The following is a 20,268-nucleotide window of genomic DNA, read 5'->3' as shown; positions in this document are numbered from 1 at the left end:
CCAAAGCGGATGTTGCGGTACCCTGCAATGTCTCAAAGAAAGGCGAGGGGTACCGTGAAGTATCCACGTTATCAATATGTATAATATAACAGATATAGAATAGGTTGCCGCCGTGAGAAAATTCTAATTTTTCAAAGGGTGTAACGAATCGAAAAAAGTTTCGGAACCTCTGCACAAAAAAGTGATAAGGGTGGAGGTACCCCGATCACTAAAGCGTGGCTGAAAAGTCGCGGGTTTGATGTTAGCTGCTCAAAAGCTGTCCGTTTGCGCTGATGGTGACTAGAGCAAGTAAACTCTTTCCTGGTCGAAAAATCCTCCAAGTTTCCAGTTCTAATCAATACCTCTATTTGGTGATGGATTTAGGTTTGCTCGGTTCCTGGTCTGGATCAAAAAAAATTGATTTGTTTTTGGGACCTCACCCAGCTGGTAGAACCACCGTTGTGGTTCGCACGTTAGACCCTGGGATGAGAAGTATAATATGATTCTGATAAAAGGCTTGGGTGCGTTGTACGAATTATTTTATGTTTGGGCTGAAAAAGGAGTAATTCTTAGATTGGCACAATGCCAATATCTGTTATTGGTGGAGCAAACCGGCTTTCTTAAACACTATTTCACAAGTAGAATCGTTTAATCCTTCCAGCGCTGTGGAGTCGGTGGAAAAATGACGGGCTCCGGCTCCAACTCCGGGAATTTTAGAGTCTTCGGCTCCGACTCCTACTTTTTTACCCCAAAATCAGTCTGACTCCAACTCCACTAGTACTGGTCCGGGATTTGGGGGAAAATGCCAACTCCGACTCTTTTAATTCTTAAACTTTTACTCCCGACTCCTTTACGCCAAAATCCGTACAACTCCGACACTTCGACTCTGACTCCTCAGCTCTGAATCCTGCGCCTGTACTGGATTTTATTTTATGTCCTTTTTATCGGGTGTACGCGATTCCACATTCATTTTCTTTTCAATAACACATCCATACATTGAATTTAGTAAATTGCAGCAGATGAAGTAAATCTGCTTTGTATCAATTCTTGACACGCGTGATTCAAAGAAAGACACAAAGAGGGAGAGAGAAATGTGATTTATTAAATATTTGTTATTTACAATGATATGAGCGAAAAAACTTCATAGAAAGACAATGGGATCGAACCCGAAGTCACAAATATAATATTTACAAAGTATAATACACACACTTTTTGAGTAAAGACATTTCTGATAGGAGAGAAATGTTTACATGAAAGCTATCACAGGCGAGTGATACTGAGAGAAGATTAGTAAATTATGTCAGAATCGGGAGAAGATTTTTTTTTTCAACAACCAACTGCTGCCACAACTAAAGCTTTAATTTATGACACATCTATCGACTTGTATTGCATTTCCAGATAATCACTTATGAAGGTATGTCCCTAATGATTAATGATATGAGGAAAATAGTTTCTTTGTAGTTAGATTTTTAAACAAGTAATACATTAAAAAAAAAAAAAAATTCTTTGTCAATTCCTACTTAGATCAACGACTCCTTCAACTCACAATTCGAATCGCACCATGCTGCGAACACTCGCTGATGAGATAAATTTGCTTTATCTACCAGCTTGATAGCGCTCTCAGCTTCAATGAGATGACATCTGTCTCCAGCTCGGTTATTAACTAACCCAGACTGATGAGTTCTAATAAGAACGAAACTGCAGTCTCTGTATGTGATAACCGGGCTGTCCGCGCATGCATTGATAATTTTTTTCTTTAATGGTGAATTGATTCAGCAACTTTCATTATTGATAAATTGAATTTCTTTTTTTTTATAAAGTTCATAACTATTTTTATGCAAAGGAGCCAACTTATTAGTGATTTAATTTACTTAACCCTAAGCTGCATTTTTCTGAAGACCTTTTCAGGATTACTACCACTGTCACCGAAAGTTATGCAGTGTATGTATTATCGGTTGAATTTTGCCAGAATAACGGTGACTGAATTTAGCAACAATAATAATTTTAAAATGATACAAAGAGAATGGTACCATCTCGTCTAAAGGGGCAATGGAAAAATATATTAGTAGGCAATTACGAGCTTGGTGGACATAGAATACTGTAGAGCATTTGGGTAGTGATAGGATATAGGATTTAATTTATGGATTTTCAACTAGCGAACGGCAAATAATTTTCTGTTAATCTCTAAAAATGATTCCAATCTACAAGTTGTACTGTATCATTCATAATGTAATAATTTTTAAGTTATATTTCCTGCAAATTTGGAATCTATATTAAATGCAAATTATTTTATCATAGTACATTATATTATCATAGGAGTTTACATGCGTATTTCCTTTTTCTAGTTTTGTTTCCAGGAAAAAAAATATGCAATTTCTTTTCTCAATAAAAAAAACTTTATTTTTTGTAAATAAATATCATTATTAATTTCCTTTTTTTCGGTTGATTTTATCCGAAACTTAGTCAGTTTACAATTCAGTCATAAAAAACGTGCTTACACGATATGTGTTGAGCACAAATTTAAATCAATCACATATCCATTTAAAATATTTTTTAGTGTCAAAATAGAAATGAAATACTTGCAATTAAATAACTTACTCTTGGAAATAATAATAATAGTGAAACCATTTAATTCTGTCTCATTTCTATAATCACTTGGAATTTTAATATAAGTAGACAAAATATAATATTTTTATAATTCTTAAAATAGTATACAAATTATTTACACAGATTTCCACAGTTTTCTTCTGAACTACTTCAAATCATTTAGTGAGAAACATAAAAATAAATTTTCTTATCTTCTAATTTCCACGAGTTTAAGATGAATATAAGATGTTAAAAATGGCATTGTAAAGAAAAAATTATTTCGTTCAAAATATCTATGTATTACAAACATAAATATATGTTTCAAATTATTTAGAAAAAAGTATTTTCGTAAAATGAAAAATTTAAATAAGTAAATAAATAAATAAATAACAAATGTAACAATAAATTCATGTTTACTGCATAACAAAGGAAATATTTTCTTTTCAGGCATATAGATTTTTTTCTACTAATTAAATTTTAATATTGTATATCTTTAAAACAAGTGTTGATGTTTTTAAAAATCACTCGTTATTTTATTGAAAAAAAGATGTTAAAATACCATGCCTAGGTGGGAAAGCATTAAAAATTGGCTTTCTTCTTAGGATGTGTAAGAGTTTTCATATTTTCCGTCAAGGGTGTTAAGGAATTTTCATTCGCATTAGCAATCTATTAAAGAATCTAATATAATCATTTTACACGTATATTGCAAGAGTCAAGTAAAGCTTCCTAGAACTTAGAAACAATGTAGCAAATTACACAAACATTGTGAGAATATATACAAATACTCACAATAAACTTTGTTAAAAACAAAGATGAAATTTTAAAAGTCCTTGATGAAAATAAAATGTTGATGTTCAAAGCTGTTTTACATTTGAACAGATCTTCAAATACAATCATTTAGGCAAACTTTGAACCATGTCAGTTAACTTTGCAACTCTTCATGTTTTTAGTACAACCTCTTTAATACCAAGCCCTTAGTCCGAACGCCGCCGAGATGAAATGCGTGTACTCTAGTTCAAGATTTAGCAACCAAACAACACACTTCACCTTTGGTTCAGAAGAAAATGCGTGTCCTTTTTTTTTTTTTTTAATTTAGGAAATTTGACTAATTAGCTCACTTTTCATAGTAGTACAGTACATAACTGTATTGAATGTTTATTGAAATATTTTTTTTACTGTAATTCTATTTATATTCTGTGCTTACTATTAATTAGGTTAACAATATTTTACACAGCAATCGTTTCTATTTTTTCTATATGATATATTTTAGACATTCTAGCTGTTCTGTACGGGGGTATACGCCCAAAATATCGCTGAACAAAATGAGGACTCCTCTTCAAAGCTGATTTGAAACTGCTAAAATATCTTATCTAACATTATATTTGTAATATTGCATGTAATATAATAAATTATGGGAGTCTTTTGAAATTAATAAATAAACAGAAATTTAAATTTCTTGGTTCGAAATTGCACAACCTTTTTCTCTTTTTTTTAATTTTTTTCTATCACATTTCTTACGAGGTTTAAGAGGTTACGCTAAATAGCATCATAGCTTTGACACAAGTTGATAACTCATTTTAAATGATTTTTATATCTATCGTTAATCAATTTGGATAAACATACAGTACTTAAGAGGTTTTACCCTCTGTTTTTAACCAATAGATACAATTACACTAAAACCATAAAAAAAGGGAAATAACGAAATTATGGATCAAAGTTATTCTGAATGACTGTACTTCGTTTCGGCAATATTCAACTTTAAATAATAAATAAACCTATACAGAATCACAACAGTGTTTGACTGCATTGTTGGCAGATTCAAACCTCAGATAGAGACCGGATTATGCAGAGATTACCATATAGTTCAAAAATATTCACTGTGAAGTAGGATATGTGTCTGGATTGGGGAAATATACACGTATCTACGTTTCGAGCAAAAGGAATTATGAGCAGTTTCAAGTTGTTCTCCCGAAAATTTAGGAATAAAACATTAGATACTGTATAACTCAACGGTGCAAATTAGTATGCATTTATCCTTTCCAAAGCATATATATATATATATATATATATATATATATATATATATATATATATATATATATATATATATATATATATATATTATATATATATATATATATATATATATATATATATATATATATATATATATATATATATATATATATATATATATATATATATATATATATATATATATATATATAAATATATATATATATATATATATATATATATATATATATATATATATAAAAGTCTGACTTTGTAAAACTTTCCTAAAATAATACTTGCATATTAAAACTTTTAGCTGAAAGTAAAGCTTTCGCATTGTTGGAGGAAAGGGGGTCTGCCTCGAACACTTAAACATAAAATTACATTTCCTCAAAAACTATTGGAAAAAAATATGTAGTTATAGTAGGTTTAATATGTAATAATGTGTCACACAAAGGAAAAAAAAAACCTCTGACCACCATCATAAGAAAAATATATTTTTATGAATTACAACTTTTATGTAAATATTTTACAATTTCAATATGATTAATTTTTTATATATATTAAATAGGGTGGAACTAGTTTAACGTTTGTGAAATATCTCCTGCGGTGCTGCGAATCGATGCAGAAAAGATAGTTTTACAGAGAATATCACTATGCATCTCGACAGATAGAGTGGTTAACTTCCCTGACACATAGTTTATGGGAATTCCCTCAAAAATATTTCCACTAAATAAATTAACACTACATTTGGTATCTCATTTTGGCGTCAAATCTGACGATAATTTGGTGATGTGTGTGGCAAAGTAAAATTTTCGCTTTCGTTTGCTTCTTCTTTCATTACTGCGTTGAAATTTTATTTTCATCAAAACAAATAGCGAAATAGTTATAGCTGAGTTTTCAGTGACGTCCAAAAAAAGGAAGGCAATAGAATTTTCAGGGCGATGAAATAAAATACAATGGGCCAGGTACATTCCAACAGAAAAACAAACAGAAGCTTGATTGCTGTGGTCCCATTCTTAAGGAAATAAATATTTGTTTGATATGTCTAGTTCAAAGTTGTCTTTTAGAAATGCAGCAAGGGCTTAATTTGTATGTCTTATTTTCCAGAAGTTTTCTGGAATAGTCACAACTCCTGAAAAATGGTATAAAGTCTTAGTTTTACTTTTTAAATAATATTGTATGCAGAGGGAAGTTCACAAATAAAGATGGTATTCCGTAATACTCGAAGTTCATCTAATTAGTTATTACTCGAAAAAACGTAACACTTATGATTCTTGAATTTGTTTCTACATTTTGTTACAGCATCAGTTAAAAAGGTACTATTTAATAATAATTTGTATTCACGCGCTTTCAATCGTAACTTATATTTTTAACTGCTATATAACTTCCTACTAGTGAAAGGTTAAACTAGAAGCAAAAAGGAGAGAAGATTTTGTTGAAAATCAGAGCTAAACCAGTTAACCTGAGGTGAGTTTACTTGCCAACTTAATCAGCAGATTCTGGAACACAAGAGCAGGCTGCTGAAGGAATTACAGTTGGAACTAATATTTCCGTACACAGTATGCTGTGTACGCATGTTTTTAAAATAACAATACAAGCAGCGATTGGAAAACTTTGTCACTATCTATCTTCAGATTTTAAAGGTATTACAAATCATTCTAAAACTAGTTTAAGCTCCCTTCAAACCGTGAGCATTTAGTGCAGACATTTTATCTAACACAATCTGAGACAGTTTTTGCTGTAGCACTCTTGTAAAAAGTCCATGAACTAATGGTATAGATGTCGTATTAGCTAACGATCAATTTGGTGTATGATTTGATAAAACGAGCCGTTGAGAACAAAAGTGTTGCATGTCAATTTCTTTACAATTTGTATTTTAATCATCAGAGATTTGTTTTAACCTGATTCTACTTCAGGAAAAAGCAGTGTAAGTCAATATTTCATAAATTATTTTCACCATCAGCAGTTAGTTTTAACCTCATTCTACTTCGTGCAAAAGTGGTGTAGGTCAATTTTTTTTTTTTTTTTTAATTTATTTTCACCATCAGAAATTCATTTTAACCTCATTCTGCCTCATACAAAAGTGGTGTAAGTCAATTTTTTTTTATAATTTGTACTTCCACTGTCATAAATTAGTTTTAACCTCATTCTATTAAATGCAAAAGTGGTGTAAGTCTGTGTGTTCAATCATTTGCCGATAAATGGTAATCTTGAAACAAAAAAGCAGATTTTTTTTTTTTGCAAAAGCGGATACTAAATCGTTCAATTGCCTTGTTTGATGGACCTACACCACTTTTGCTCTCAACAGCTCAAATATTGCGAAGTGGTTATAAAAATTTCTTTTTGCCTTGTTTGAGGACCTACACCACTTTTGCTCTCAACAGCTCAAATATTGCGAAGTGGTTATAAAAATTTCTTTGATATTCTGTCAAATGTAAGATATCTTGCAGTTGTTGAGTCCTTATTCAAAAGATGAAGTATTTCATTAACCTTAGTAAATTCTTATTTTTAAGTTGAAATCATCTGCTTAAATTGAGTGCAACAACACCATTCGGACATATTTACAGAGTGGGGGTAGCTACAAGAAGAACGATGAAATATCCTTGTATCTGGTTTTAGTTGCAATGGGGAAAATGCTTTTTCTTTTTACAATTAAACACACTGGTTTAGTTTTTAATCTCCTAAGAGGAGGAAATTGCAGAAACCGGGGTTGGATGAATTTTATCTTACTCCTTTGAGTCATTGTCTCTACACCTCCAGTTCAAAAGTCGTTTGAAACTGGCTTCATGGTTGGAAGCTCGGAAAATGTTTTGTCGACTCAAATGATGAGTTAATTATTGCAAACTCGTCGATCGAAAATGTCCTGTCGTGGAATAATCCTCAGGGCGCCGATTCTTGACGGTAATTTCGTCCATGATTTGACAAAGAATAACTACCACCAGTCTTGCTTCCTGTACAAAAGAAAGAATGGAACTTTTAAAAACATCGGCATCAAAAATGTATTTAAAATACTGTATTTTAATGCGGTTTCTCTATAAAACACATATAAATTAACAATGAGCAATATTTTAGAAGAAGTAATAGTAATACTATTAACAGAAAAAATTAAATCAGTATTGCAGTCAAAAAAAAAAAAATATTTTTACCGTCCTTCTTGAGTGAACCTTTTGAGCGGTTGGCACTAGAATTTCTGTATCGGTACCTACTAGCGACCCTTTATACTGAGAGATGCGACACAGGCGTACTGCGCGCTGATTGGTCACTGGCAAAAAACCGTCCAACGCTCAAGTTCCCGTCCATAGGATTTGCATTGCGCGCAACACGCGCTCAAAGAAAAAAGGTGGATTCCTTTTAAAATACGGAAAAACTATGCAATTTAATTTTTGGTTTAACATTCTTTGATGTGTTGGTTACCTATATCTTGCCTTCACTAAGGAGAAAATTTCCCCAGGAATTTCTGAAAAATTGTTTTGTTTCGCCAGGCTTACGTTCAAGGTTTTGTTTCTTGTATCCTAAGCGATATTTTCGACTTTGATGGCAAACCAATACATTTAGGATATACCTTTAATGTGTTAACTTACTTTCTCTCGAAATTCATAGTGTTTTTCTTTCCTGTAATATTAGTTTTTAATGCTGGATTTTCCGATTCATGAAAAAAGCATGCTTTGGCGACATTCTGGATTTAAACACGCGCCAATCAGGTTACTGTACTCAATGTTAAAAAGTTTGTATTTACAAACAAACAAAGCTGGATAACTGAAGGATTCTCTTTTACGTGATTTATATAATAAAGTTGTTGCTTTATAAAACCATTAGCAAGTGTACGTTTGACCTTTTTTTTTTAATTTTTAAATCTGATAGCGAGAACTTTTGAATCAATTGGGCTTCTACATTCTAAAAACATTTTAGTTCTTTTTATTCCCTCCTGTTTTCGCAGGGTTTGCTGCTATATTAGTACATATAAATCCAGCGTTTATTTTAAAAATTATCATGATATCTGATAATTTCGATATTTATTTTTGGAAACACGATGCTTGCAGTATCGTATATCAATATTACTTAGTTCCTCAGTTTTCGAGGCTACGTAGCATGGTGGATAAGGGACGCGCTTAGAGGTAGGAAGGGCGTCGGTTCGATTCCCCGATGGAAGCAAATCGTTTTCGACAGCGCATTTTAAACTTTTAGTATTATCACTGCCATTAATTAGTTTTATCACCAATTAAAATCCTATAATAATTTTTTTACTAAATAAAAATTTGTAAAAAAATTAAAATAAAAAGATTTTTTTTTTAAGTAGAAAATTTTTTGAAATGACTTGCACAAATAATGGACTCAATTATTCTTTTACAGAATTTAATTTTAATTGAGCGAAGAAACGATTTTCGTTGCAATTCAGTTCTACGGATTTCTTCCTCATACGATATTAAAAGCTAATGTGCTTGAATTCAAAATGCTCCTGTAAAAAAAAATTGTTGAAACTTAAGTAGTTGAAACTTAATTCATCATTGAAATTTATTTAAAATATCATACATTGATATTAATGAATTTTTAATATGTTAAATGTGTTTAATACATGTATAAAAAGTTCTATGGTTGGGGTAGTAAACATAACCTCGCAACATTGTGAAGGCTACGCAGCGCTGCCGTGTTAGGTTTGCCTCAATATTATTATTAAAATTTTTTATAAACCTTTAACAAGATTTGATTTGCGTAGTGTTTAAAATATATTCCATTCATTAGTCTGTATCAAAGCAAAATGTATGGCAAAAAAAAATTCAAAATTCAGCTGTTTTAGATTTAACTACTCTCTTAACTAAATTTATTGAGCAGATTGCTTGTTTATTGTAATTTCATGGGCGGATTTATGGAGAGGCGAAAGGGGGCAATGCCCCCAGTCTTGGGAGGACTCGATACATGGTAACAACACATCTTCCAAAATCATAAAAGAAAAAATCATGATTTTTTTTAAATATTTTTTTTTGAGTAGTTCAGAAGTAAAGATGTAGAGAATAGCGACTGTCCTTCTCTGATGGGGGGGGGGGGGGACCGTACACTGTATTACAAGAGAGTAAAAGCTGTCACTGGGTTGCTGAAATGTGTTGAAAACGACTACTTTGAATTGAAAACCATTAGGGCAAGTACATAAGTAAAAATACCAGCTGAACAAGCTATGTAATCAGCTGAAAATACTTAAAATAATCAACTATTGTTTTCCACAAATTAAAAACTGAAACAAAGGTTTAAAAAAAAAACAGATTTACCTATAGACTAGCTATAGCTTAGGGCACCCGTTTTGTTGAAGGCCCCCAACTCCCCCAAAATTTCAATCATTTGTTCTTTAAAAAAAAAGAAAAGTACTTGAAAAAATAAGTTTCTTTTTAAAGTGCTTGAAAACCTTGAAAATTTGGAAAAGTGTGTCTACAAACCATAAACTTAATTTATAACATATGGGAGGGGGTAGGGGGAGAAAAGGTCGATATGTGTCAAATTTAGCTCCTTGCCACATCCTGCATCAAAAATGTAAAAATCATGGTTCTCCACGTTTCTGTAACACATTACTTGAGATAAATTTTTGTGACTCGCATGTTTCATATATTGCTGTTTCCCAAATGCAGTACTTTTGGAAATTCTTTTGTATTGCTTTGCGTCTACTGTATATTATAATCTGTTTAGCGCAGGGGGAGAAAAACACTACATCTATTTTTTTTTTTCTTTTTTTGCATCTACTTTTAATTGAAAAAAAAAGTTGTTGTAATGAAAAATCTAGTTTTTTTTTTTTTTTAAACTTAAAATAGAAAACTGTGCAATCTAATACTAAATTTCAGGGACTGGAAAGGGCAAATGAAGTGCCTTTATTAATTTTAAATTGTTCTCGAGTCCTTGAAACGGATTATAGGTGAGTCTGAAATTCCTAAGCAAAGTGTGCTTCAATTTTATTTCTTATCAAGTGTATAAATTATGAATTGTCCAAATGGGTAGCATATTGCTCTCTTGTGACCTATATTTATACACAATTTCTTTTATAAGAATTTTTTACTATTGATCATTTTGTATTTTAATTCATTGTTGTATTTGTGGGTGGGTTGGAAGCAAGATCAAAAACTAATTGAATTGAACCGACAACCAATGTAAGCAAATAACAATGCATAATCTTCCCTTTCTCCTCGCTTTTTTCTCTGAGGACTGCTGTCATTGATTTGTCAACTCGAAAACGATTTTTATTGTGTATTATCGTAATTTGCAAAAGAATAGTTTGGCTATTTGTTTCCGATATTTCTGTAGTTCCAATTACCCCTTAAGGCTTCAAAAAGCAGAATTTTATATCTGTTTTACAAATTTTTCCTCCGGGGGGAAAAACTCCCGGACCCCTTAAAATTGGGGTTTTTCTATCCCACCTTAGACCTTATGTTTAAAGCAGAGTTCCAGCCGAAGATTTATTTCAAAGGGACTAAAGAGCAATATTGTGAAATACCACTTGTCCCAAATATATCAATCCTTGAAAAAAAAAAAAAAAAAAAAAAAAAAAAAACTCGATATGATACATAAACGGCAAAATTAAGCGTGGAATATTCATTCTTGGCTCGCGTGAAACTGACTGCTCTGCGCCAAGCAAGCGATAACGCGCCAGGCGCGAATGCCCTCGCCAATTCGAGTTGGACGGTTTTTTCGACTCGGAAGTATGCGCAGAAACGCTATTTCAGCCTGTGTCGCATCTCTTAGTATAAAGGGTCGCTAGTACCTACCAAGGATCTTTTATTTTTTTCGGTTAACTTAATTCATATTGTTTGAATATTAACGAAAACCTGGTCAATCGTCTTTCAAATTTTATTAAGCGTAGCCAATCTTTATTTATCGTCTGTTTACTCGAAATTGTTTATTTTATTTAATTTAATTTTGCTTCAATTTATTTTTCAGATAAATATATTGAGTGGCAACACTTACTATTTAATTTTTCGTTTAGAATGCTGATCAGAAGTAAATGTTGTTTATTTGCAGCACAAGAAGGAAAATGATCTTTTGTCGAATATTAAAGCTTACTGACATGGATCCAAGAAAACTAGAGCAAAGAGACTGAGGAATTTCAGGTTTGTTTCAATCCTATTATAACTATAGTAAAAACTCTTCTAAAATTACTCTTATTATAAGTAGGTACTATGTATTTCTGTTTCATGACAACCATTTTTTTTAATTAATTAGTTTCATTAATCATAACATGATAACGAAATACCATCATAGAAAATCGTCCTCATTTACTTAAAATCTAATGGTGTTTGACCCATAACTTTATTCTAAAGAGCAAATATTGCCAAACGAAGGTACGGACAACCTACATTAGTCGACTAATCATTCTTTAAAAAAAATGAAAAAATTAGTTGTTCCGATAGGAAGATATGGATGTATCAACAATAAAGAACATTGATCCAGTAGTATGAACGGTTAGCCATCTCTTTTTTGAAGGCATTTAATAAAATTGCAAAAACACTTTTATTAGTGGCGTTATACAGGTTTGGGGGCCTGTGAAATCTTAATATTTTTGCCATTGGCTAAAACAATTTTTACCACTTGCGGGGTCCTACAAAGGGGCGGGGGGGGGCTAGGCCACGGCCTAGTTGGCCTATTCAGTAATCAGTCCCTGTGTTTACCTGTTGGTATTTCCAGTTGTTTTTACAGGTATAGTTCTATTGTATTACATTTTATCATGACATTCATGCCTTTAGTTATATTATTGCATGTTTGAATGGGAGTAGCAAGGGACCATAGACTCCCAAAATCATTTCCTGCTTGTAGTCCTAATTATCCTTCGTGATTCTTTGGTTATAGAAATTCCTAGATTTCATTTTAAACAATTGAAAATTTGTCTGCGCAAACTAAAAGAGAAAGTACAGGTGAGTTTGCTGCTGATTATGACAGCATTCGCCACTATCGGGGCCGATCTTTGTCGCGATGTCATCAGAACTGACACAGGAGAAGGAGCAGCTGCTGAAAGATTAAACCTGGCAGCTGGACACTTATCTAGGAACGTGACTCATTAGAAACAGTGCCAAGACGAGATTCAATACCAGAATTGCATGTAAATAGACTGTTTTAGGCGAAATAGGTAAAACTGCTCAAACTTCCGCAAAAATTATAAACTGAAAAATATTTTCTTATTTCATTAACTTATTTCAAAAGGACAATATGTGAATTAATTTTTCAAGGTGATGAGCATAGCCAGGGCCTCAGGGGGGGATTCAAAAGGAGAGTCATGGGGTTCATGACACCTCCCCCCATCTCCTAAACATCGGCAATATTATTCATCCACATTGTGTCAAAATACTTTGAGTAAAATGTAAAAGTTTAGACAATGGGGTCGTTTCCGAAATTTTAAAAGTATTTTTCTTTTTTTTTTTTTTTTTTTTTCTGAAAGAGCATGTTTAAAAACATAAGATCTGACCATTTTTTAAATAATTTGACTCAGTTTAATATTATTTAAAAAATATTAATCGGTGCGCTTTCATTGTTTACGATTTTAGCGATGACATCACGAATGAGGAAATGCCATTCACTGATGCCATTCGCTAAGCACAATATTTAATTCGCTTCTTTACTCACATGTATTGGCAAATATATGGTTGATAGCAAGCGTAGAGTGCAATTTTTAATTTGCTTCTAGATTATCATAACGTCGAAACACGGTAGACAGATGCGCCAAAGTACATCATTTGTGACGTCATAAAGACCACGCCTTAGTTTCAAAATCGGACATTTTAAAAAATGAATTGAAAAATTTGCCTTGGGGAAAATGAAAATTTCTTTCCTTGCTCCATATTATTTTTATTTGCTTATTCTATCAATTTTAGTGACTAAAAGTAATACTTTTGACTAAGGGAAACAACCCCATTACAAAGTAATCTTTTCAATCAAATAATTATTTTTTGGAGTAAATGTTTGAAATACTATTTCTTTTCATTGCTTATGAAATTAATTAGTTACGTTTGTGCTCTACTAGACGCCTTATTTCTGGCCGATTTGACGCTTTTAATCAACACTCAAGCAGTTTCAGAAGCTTTTCGTACTCAAAACCCTATATGCTTCAGCTCCCCCCCCCCTTAAAACGCTTGTCTGTATCCACCGCTGCAGGACTTAATTTACCATTAGGCCCATGAAGCTCGGTCTATGGTCCCCCTAGTCCCGAAAACTACTTACCATACAGAAAAGTGTTACAAAATATTATTCTTTTTTTTTTGTTTAAAATCAAGAGGATCATAAAAAGTGTGTAGCAAATATGACTTTTTTCATCAAATAAGATTTTTTTTCCCTTCTGTCTAGTGTTTCGCATTTTCGCTTACGCCATCAGTGCACTCTAGCCTGTAGCAAATGTAATAGCAAAAAGGTTGTTCGTTTGCAACTCTACAGCACTTTCGTCGATTGCACTATTTAAAGACCCTTTGTCCAAAATATTCAATAATCAGGCCTTGTGTATTGCTATGATGTATCCTACGTCAAAAAGATGCACTATTTATTTTCACTTTATTTTATTCATTTATTTATTTATTTATTTGAAGCTGAGAACTGAAAATATTGAATAATTTGTGGTTATATAGTAGCTTTTTGCATAGCGGGTGTCGGACCCGTCATTTCAAAATTTACCAGAGAATTGGATCAAGGATATATAATCATTATATTTTACTGGGAGAAATGTTCAATGCATGCTTAAATGTATATTTAAATTATGTTTCAAAAATTCCTGGCAGCAATTGACTTCTCCCTCTGATTCCGCGAAAACAAATTAAAAGTTTGTTTTTTATCAATACTTTCATTTTTCACTAAACTATGCTCTATTCAAAACTGTAAACTCTATCGCAAGACTATCAAATTAAGATTAATATCTAAAAAATATAATTTACAGAGAAAAAAAATGCAATCGATTTAGTGTCAGCCCTAAATCCACGACTATAAATCAACAGACTGAATAGAAAAGGGTGTCTGCACCTACCCTTAGAGTAACCTTGTATTAGCTTTACTACTAACTAAAAGAGCACTTTAAATTACTTATGGATGCATGTGTCGCCAAAATTTCTAAGCTCTGTGCTGATACAATAATATTAAGCCAGAAACAGTATGGGATAATAAAAATTTGCTCTAGAATGCGAGGCAGGGTGCTTACGGAAATCTTTTCCGAGATGTCACGCACCCAATGATGGAACGTAGCTGGTATAATCAAAAGATGTATTAAAACAGAATGTTCTGATAATGAATACTGCAAATTGAATGTTTTGTACCATTAAATTTCTCAATAGTTACACAACCTACCTTGCACTGTAGAGTTGAGATTGACTCCAGATGTTGACTGGTAAAGGTGAGAGCCTGCTCCATTGATATATCCAGTCGTCCCAAGTGTCGAAGAAACTTTCATGTTTGGAGGCGTTTGAGGTGGGGTGTCTGTTTGCGGAGGAACGAAGCCCTGACCGGATGAGCAAGAACTCCCGTGTCCACCGTGAAGAGCTGCAGTGGTGTGATAACCACTGAATCCAGAAGAAGCATTGGCAGTAACCTGGTACGGGTTGACTGAGAACCAACCACAATGTCCCAACATGTCCATCATGCCTCCAGAGGAAGCTTCTTGTGACAGTGGTGGCGGAGGACTCTTGCTGGTGGCTGTGTCAGCTAGTGACCAAATTTTTGGTTTATTGCTCGACCGATCCACATCTTCTGGTGGCACATTCCCACTCTTTGAAGGGTCAACGTGGGAACTCGATCTATCTTTATTTGACTCGATGGGAGAGCTTCGCATGAGAGCTTGTATGTCTGGCAAGTTCGGTGAAGATGAACTGTCCGTTGGGGTGAATTCCGACGATGGTAACAGAGGGTCCCTTGGTTCACTGTCAACAGTGCCTTGAGACACTACATTGGTTAATTTATCACGATGTTGCTGAAGCAAGTGATAAGGGGTGCGGCCAGTCAACTGGTTAGCGGACGTATAATGAATTCCGCTGTCAACTGCAAAGAAAAGACAAATTAAACCATGAAATCAAGTTTTAACTGTAAATTACTTTCGACTAATTTTTATCTAATGTTTTAATTAACCGTATATATAAATTTTTGAAAATATTCTAGAGAAGCATCTTTAAGGACTGCACAAAAAAATGAAAAGACCCACCAGAGTGGGTGTTGAAAATTATTTAGCATTTCGCTGCCTTTATATGAAACCATTGACATTTCATTACAAATAAAATTTTACTGTACTTAAACTTTGTTTTTAAAAAATAATAATAAAATATTACATGAATTTTTTTCTTATGAACAACCTAATTGAAATGTCGTTGATAGCGATCGCTGTGTATACAATGATTTACTCTGAATACAACAAAACAAGAAAAGTGCAAAAAATCGTCTTTTGCGTTCAAAATATGGATCATGTGTTTTCGTTGGTTTTAATTTTAAGCGGATTTCACATTGTACAGCTTTAAAAAAGCTTCACAAAAAATTCTGAAATTACTTAAAAGATAATTTATTATGAATATTTCAAAAAAAAAGAAGATTTTTTTAAAATAATTTTTTATTGATACAATTTCGCAGCTTGCAAATTTACCTCATAAAGAAGCCCTTCCCGTGGTGAAAAAAAAAAAAAGGAAGCTGGAATTGTCATCCGCCCAAATGCTGAAGCTACGTTGCTTGCTGCCACATTAATTGAAAATAGCGATATTAAATTTGCTGAACAGGATCAACGGAGCTAAATGAAATACATTAGCTGTTAAATATACATCCATATAACGCAAAAAAAAAGCAGCAGCCGCTGCTGGAATGGCCACGAGCTACGGGGTGAAATTTCCCGCGTGAGGTTCTAATGCTTCGCATAATTAAGCACACAACAAGTGGATGTAAAGGGTATGGCGGTGGGGAAAGGGGAAGGTTAAATGAAAATAAAATCTCGGAAGATAAATTAAAACGTTTTCCAGAAGGGCGAAAATGTAATTAGGTAATGAATTAAGGGAAGAAAATGAGGACAAGGGTGGCGACGAAAAAACAAAACTTGTCCATAAAAAAGCGTTAAAGGAGGAAGAAATGGGAGATTAGCCTAAGAATGGCGGAAGAGAGACGAGAGGGAAGTTTTAATAAATATGGCCAGCCGGGAATTTGTTCGGAAGAGAGATCTAAAAGTAGTGAGGGGGGGTTGGGGGAAGGGCCAGATGATCACTTCGCCGGCAGACCGTTTTCATTTACATGCAAATGAAGTGTAGTCGGATGCTGCTTGCACAAATTTATTCCGACAGTCTTTTGTAGGGATCACGTTAAAAATTGAACCGTCCAGTTTTCAGGTGGATATGCACTTTCCCTTGAGGATTGTCAGCACACTGTCTGAATTAAGTTGATCATTTCGATAAAATCATAACCTGACAGTCTTTCCTGCAATGATTTTCAGAAACAAAATTCCTCTCTTTGCTTCAACCGAATGATGTTTGGTCAAGTTAATTCTCGCAGTATTTTGTTGACATCATGTTTAAAATTCAATGGTCCAGTTTTCAGGTAGATGTGCGTTTCTCAAGAGGATTGTCGACACTATATTTGAATGAATTTGATCATTTCGATAAAATCATAACCTGCCTGTCGTTTCCTGTCATAAATTTCAGAAACGAAAATTCTCTCTCTACATTGACTCTGCACGCTGTTGTTCAAATGAACTACCCCACTTTTTTTTTTTGTAAAAATTATGTTAAAATTTGAACTGTCCAGATTTTAGAAAGGTGAGCGATTACTCATGAAGATATATATTTTTATATATATTATACTGAAATCGATCAAAAAAAAAATCATAACCTAGCAGCGATTACTGTTCTTATATTCTGAAACAGAAACCCAGTATTTAAGCTTTGGCCCAGGCTTTGTGCACAAATTAATTCCTACGGTTTTTAATAGAGATCATGTTAAAAATTGAAAAATTCAACTTTTATGCAGATATGCACTTTCTTATCAGAATTGTCCGAAATATAGTTGATCATATTGATAAAAGCGTGTCAGTGTTTCCTGTTATGGTTTTTAGAAATAAAAATTCACTCTGAAGTTTAGTCGCATGCTATGGGCTATAATTAATTAATTATCTCAGTAATTTTAGATATTAAATTAAAAGTTGAACAGTCCAATTTTTAGATAGATGAGCGTTTTCTCACGAGGTAACTCCTCCCACATCCGAATCACTTCATTTCTATGAAATTTTCTACTTCATATCCAAACAATATCTTCTGTTATCCTTTTAAGAAAGAAAATCTCGATTCTTAAATTTGCAAGAATTCATCGACTGAATTAATTTAACATAAACGAAGGAAAGTTGGCTAGGTGATTATGAAGTTATTGATTGTTATCAGTGTAAATTGAAATTAAATCAATCGGTTATTTTACCATATTTTTAAAATGCAAAAATTGCGACAGAAATATAAAACTCATTTCGCATGATAAACTGCTATAATATCAGCGGCTCCATGTTTTGTTGAAAATTTATTAAGGATAAGGACACTCTGCGTTGACAGCATGAAAGCCAAAAAATTTTACAGCTCTCCGAGAAGCCGTGGTGCATAAGTTTGGAAATCACTGTCTTAGGTTAATAAAAAACTGAATTTCGATTCATTCAAAGTAACTAAATAAAGTTATAAATGCAGTATAACTTCATGAACTTTCAAAAACTCCAGTGTATTTAAATTATAATTAAAACTATATCGAAAATTTTGGCCCTGTAGATTCTTTAAGACTTTCATTTCGCAACTTATAAAGATAAAAAATAAGCGAAAACATTGTAGCACTCAAGACTGAAAACATTCACCCGATTTAATCTGTAGTACCTGTTAAAGAGCAAAAAAAAAAAAGCATTCTGTTCCAGCATTCTAAGTGCTATCGTAGCTCATTTACTGGGGACCTTGATTTGTGATTCGGTGTCAACTATCGAGAGTGCTTACTTGTGTCTCCGTCACATGATGTCACTCGCCTCTCCCCCTCGTCCTCACTCTCGCATCGTGTCGTCCTCGACTCCTGCTCCGCCCTCTCGCCCCTTCCTTTCTTGCTGTCTAAAGCGTCCTCGTCATTATCATCGTCGTCATCGTAATCTTTAACGTCGTCGGCATCCATCTTGTTTCGGGGCTCCCAAGTCATCTTGTTTTCCTTTTTTAGCCTTCGACGCGCGTTTGCAAACCACGTCGACACCTGAAATAAGAGATACTAGGATATTAACTCAAAATATTACAAGGTAGTAAAGCTTAGGTCGTTTTTAATAGAAATATGGAATCATTGTCTGGGTTTTATTCAGCACTGAAAATCGTTTTTATATTTTTTCCTAATATAACTCATCCTACAGTTTTCAATTTTTATAACTTTAATTGCAAAATTCAGTTCATTAAATTTGAGTTATTGTTGCCTTCAAAAAAAAACAGAATTTTTTTTTTGTTGGGCTTAAATGAGGTAAAATAAGGTAAGTGTTTTACATAAGGCCAATCTGAGATTCAGGATCTATTATTTTGGTCACTTACGATTCAATTTGCTCCGATCTTTGTAAATTCATCACGCGTCTCATAAAAAATAAGAAAAAAACTTTTCTTGTGCAAATTTAAGTTTATATTATGTTTCGGTTTAACAAAAAATGGCAAACTGGCGTTATTAGAACCTGAGGTCCCTAATTAGACCAACTCTGAAAAAGTGCCGTCAAATGAATGAAAAATCGCCAAAATTAACTAGTATGTTGTGGCCATCACGAAACTTTCTTCTATATTTTTCCTTTTTCTGATCCCTCCCCATGCTTGACGAGGAAGCAATATTCCTAACAAAAACAAAATGACACATGCAAAAACTTAACGACCATCCCAATGTCTGAATTATTGTAAAAACAAAACAAAGAGCAAAAATTGAAAGTTACTTTAAAAGCCTTACTTGAATTAATTACAAATATTTTATTTATTAACAAACATAAGATGGCAACAGTTAAAAATTTTAAATCATTAAGATAATATTTCCGATCATTTCCATACAATTAAAATCACGAGAAATACGCAGACGACAATCTATTACGATTTATCTTTCTTATTGTTGCATTAATAAAGCTATTTTTATTCGCAAAAAAAAAACCAACACCCTGGAGCGATTGGTGTCAAAATTGAACCAAAGCCTGTTTACATATGGATTCACATATATTCCAAATTTCAACCAGAACGTAGCATTACTTCTTGAGATAGGGCACTCACAATGGAAAAAAAGAACGGGCAATTGCGCTACCCCCCTTTTTAGCTATTGACACCAAAATAAAATCAGCTTTTATACCCTTTAAGGGCTACTTGCCGATAAAATTTTTCTTTCATTCCGTTCATTATTTCTTGAGATACGGCAGTCACAATTGACGACAAAAAACGTTCTATAGCTCAACCCCCGTTTGAGTTATTGGCACCAAAATTGAATCAGCACTTGTTCCTGTTACTGGCAACATATGAACCAAATTTTGTTTGATTCCGCCAGTTACTTCCTGGGGAATAGCAATCACGCGTAACTCAAAAAACGTCAAATTGATCCACCCCGCTTGGAGGAATTCGCGCCAAAAACCAATGAGCACAAGTTCACATAGGGGTACATATGTGTACCAAATTTCGTTCGATTTCATGCGGTAGTTTTTGCTGTAGAGCGGCCACAAAAAACTGGTCACACACAGACGTGACACACATACACACACAC

At 33.2% G+C, this 20,268-nt stretch overlaps 1 protein-coding gene across 1 annotated transcript in view; it reads right to left on the bottom strand.

The window, feature by feature from the left end:
• Nucleotides 1-5,811: 5,811 nt before the first annotated feature.
• LOC129216139 (iroquois-class homeodomain protein irx-4-A-like) overlaps nucleotides 5,812-20,268 on the bottom strand; it is an 81,930-nt gene continuing 67,473 nt past the window's right edge. Inside the window, exons 5-7 of the mRNA XM_054850296.1 lie at nucleotides 18,513-18,756; nucleotides 14,878-15,564; nucleotides 5,812-7,535 (exon numbers count right to left, since the gene is read on the bottom strand). Of these exons, the coding sequence (XP_054706271.1) occupies nucleotides 7,465-7,535; nucleotides 14,878-15,564; nucleotides 18,513-18,756 (1,002 nt within the window). The 3' untranslated portion in view covers nucleotides 5,812-7,464. The remainder of the gene's footprint in view (nucleotides 7,536-14,877; nucleotides 15,565-18,512; nucleotides 18,757-20,268) is intronic.

The sequence above is a fragment of the Uloborus diversus genome, chromosome 2 (assembly GCF_026930045.1).
Source record: "Uloborus diversus isolate 005 chromosome 2, Udiv.v.3.1, whole genome shotgun sequence".
NCBI classification, from domain to species: Eukaryota; Metazoa; Arthropoda; class Arachnida; order Araneae; family Uloboridae; genus Uloborus; species Uloborus diversus.
The sequence above is the reverse complement of the archived record's forward strand: the minus strand, read 5'-3'. Positions and strand labels throughout refer to the sequence as shown.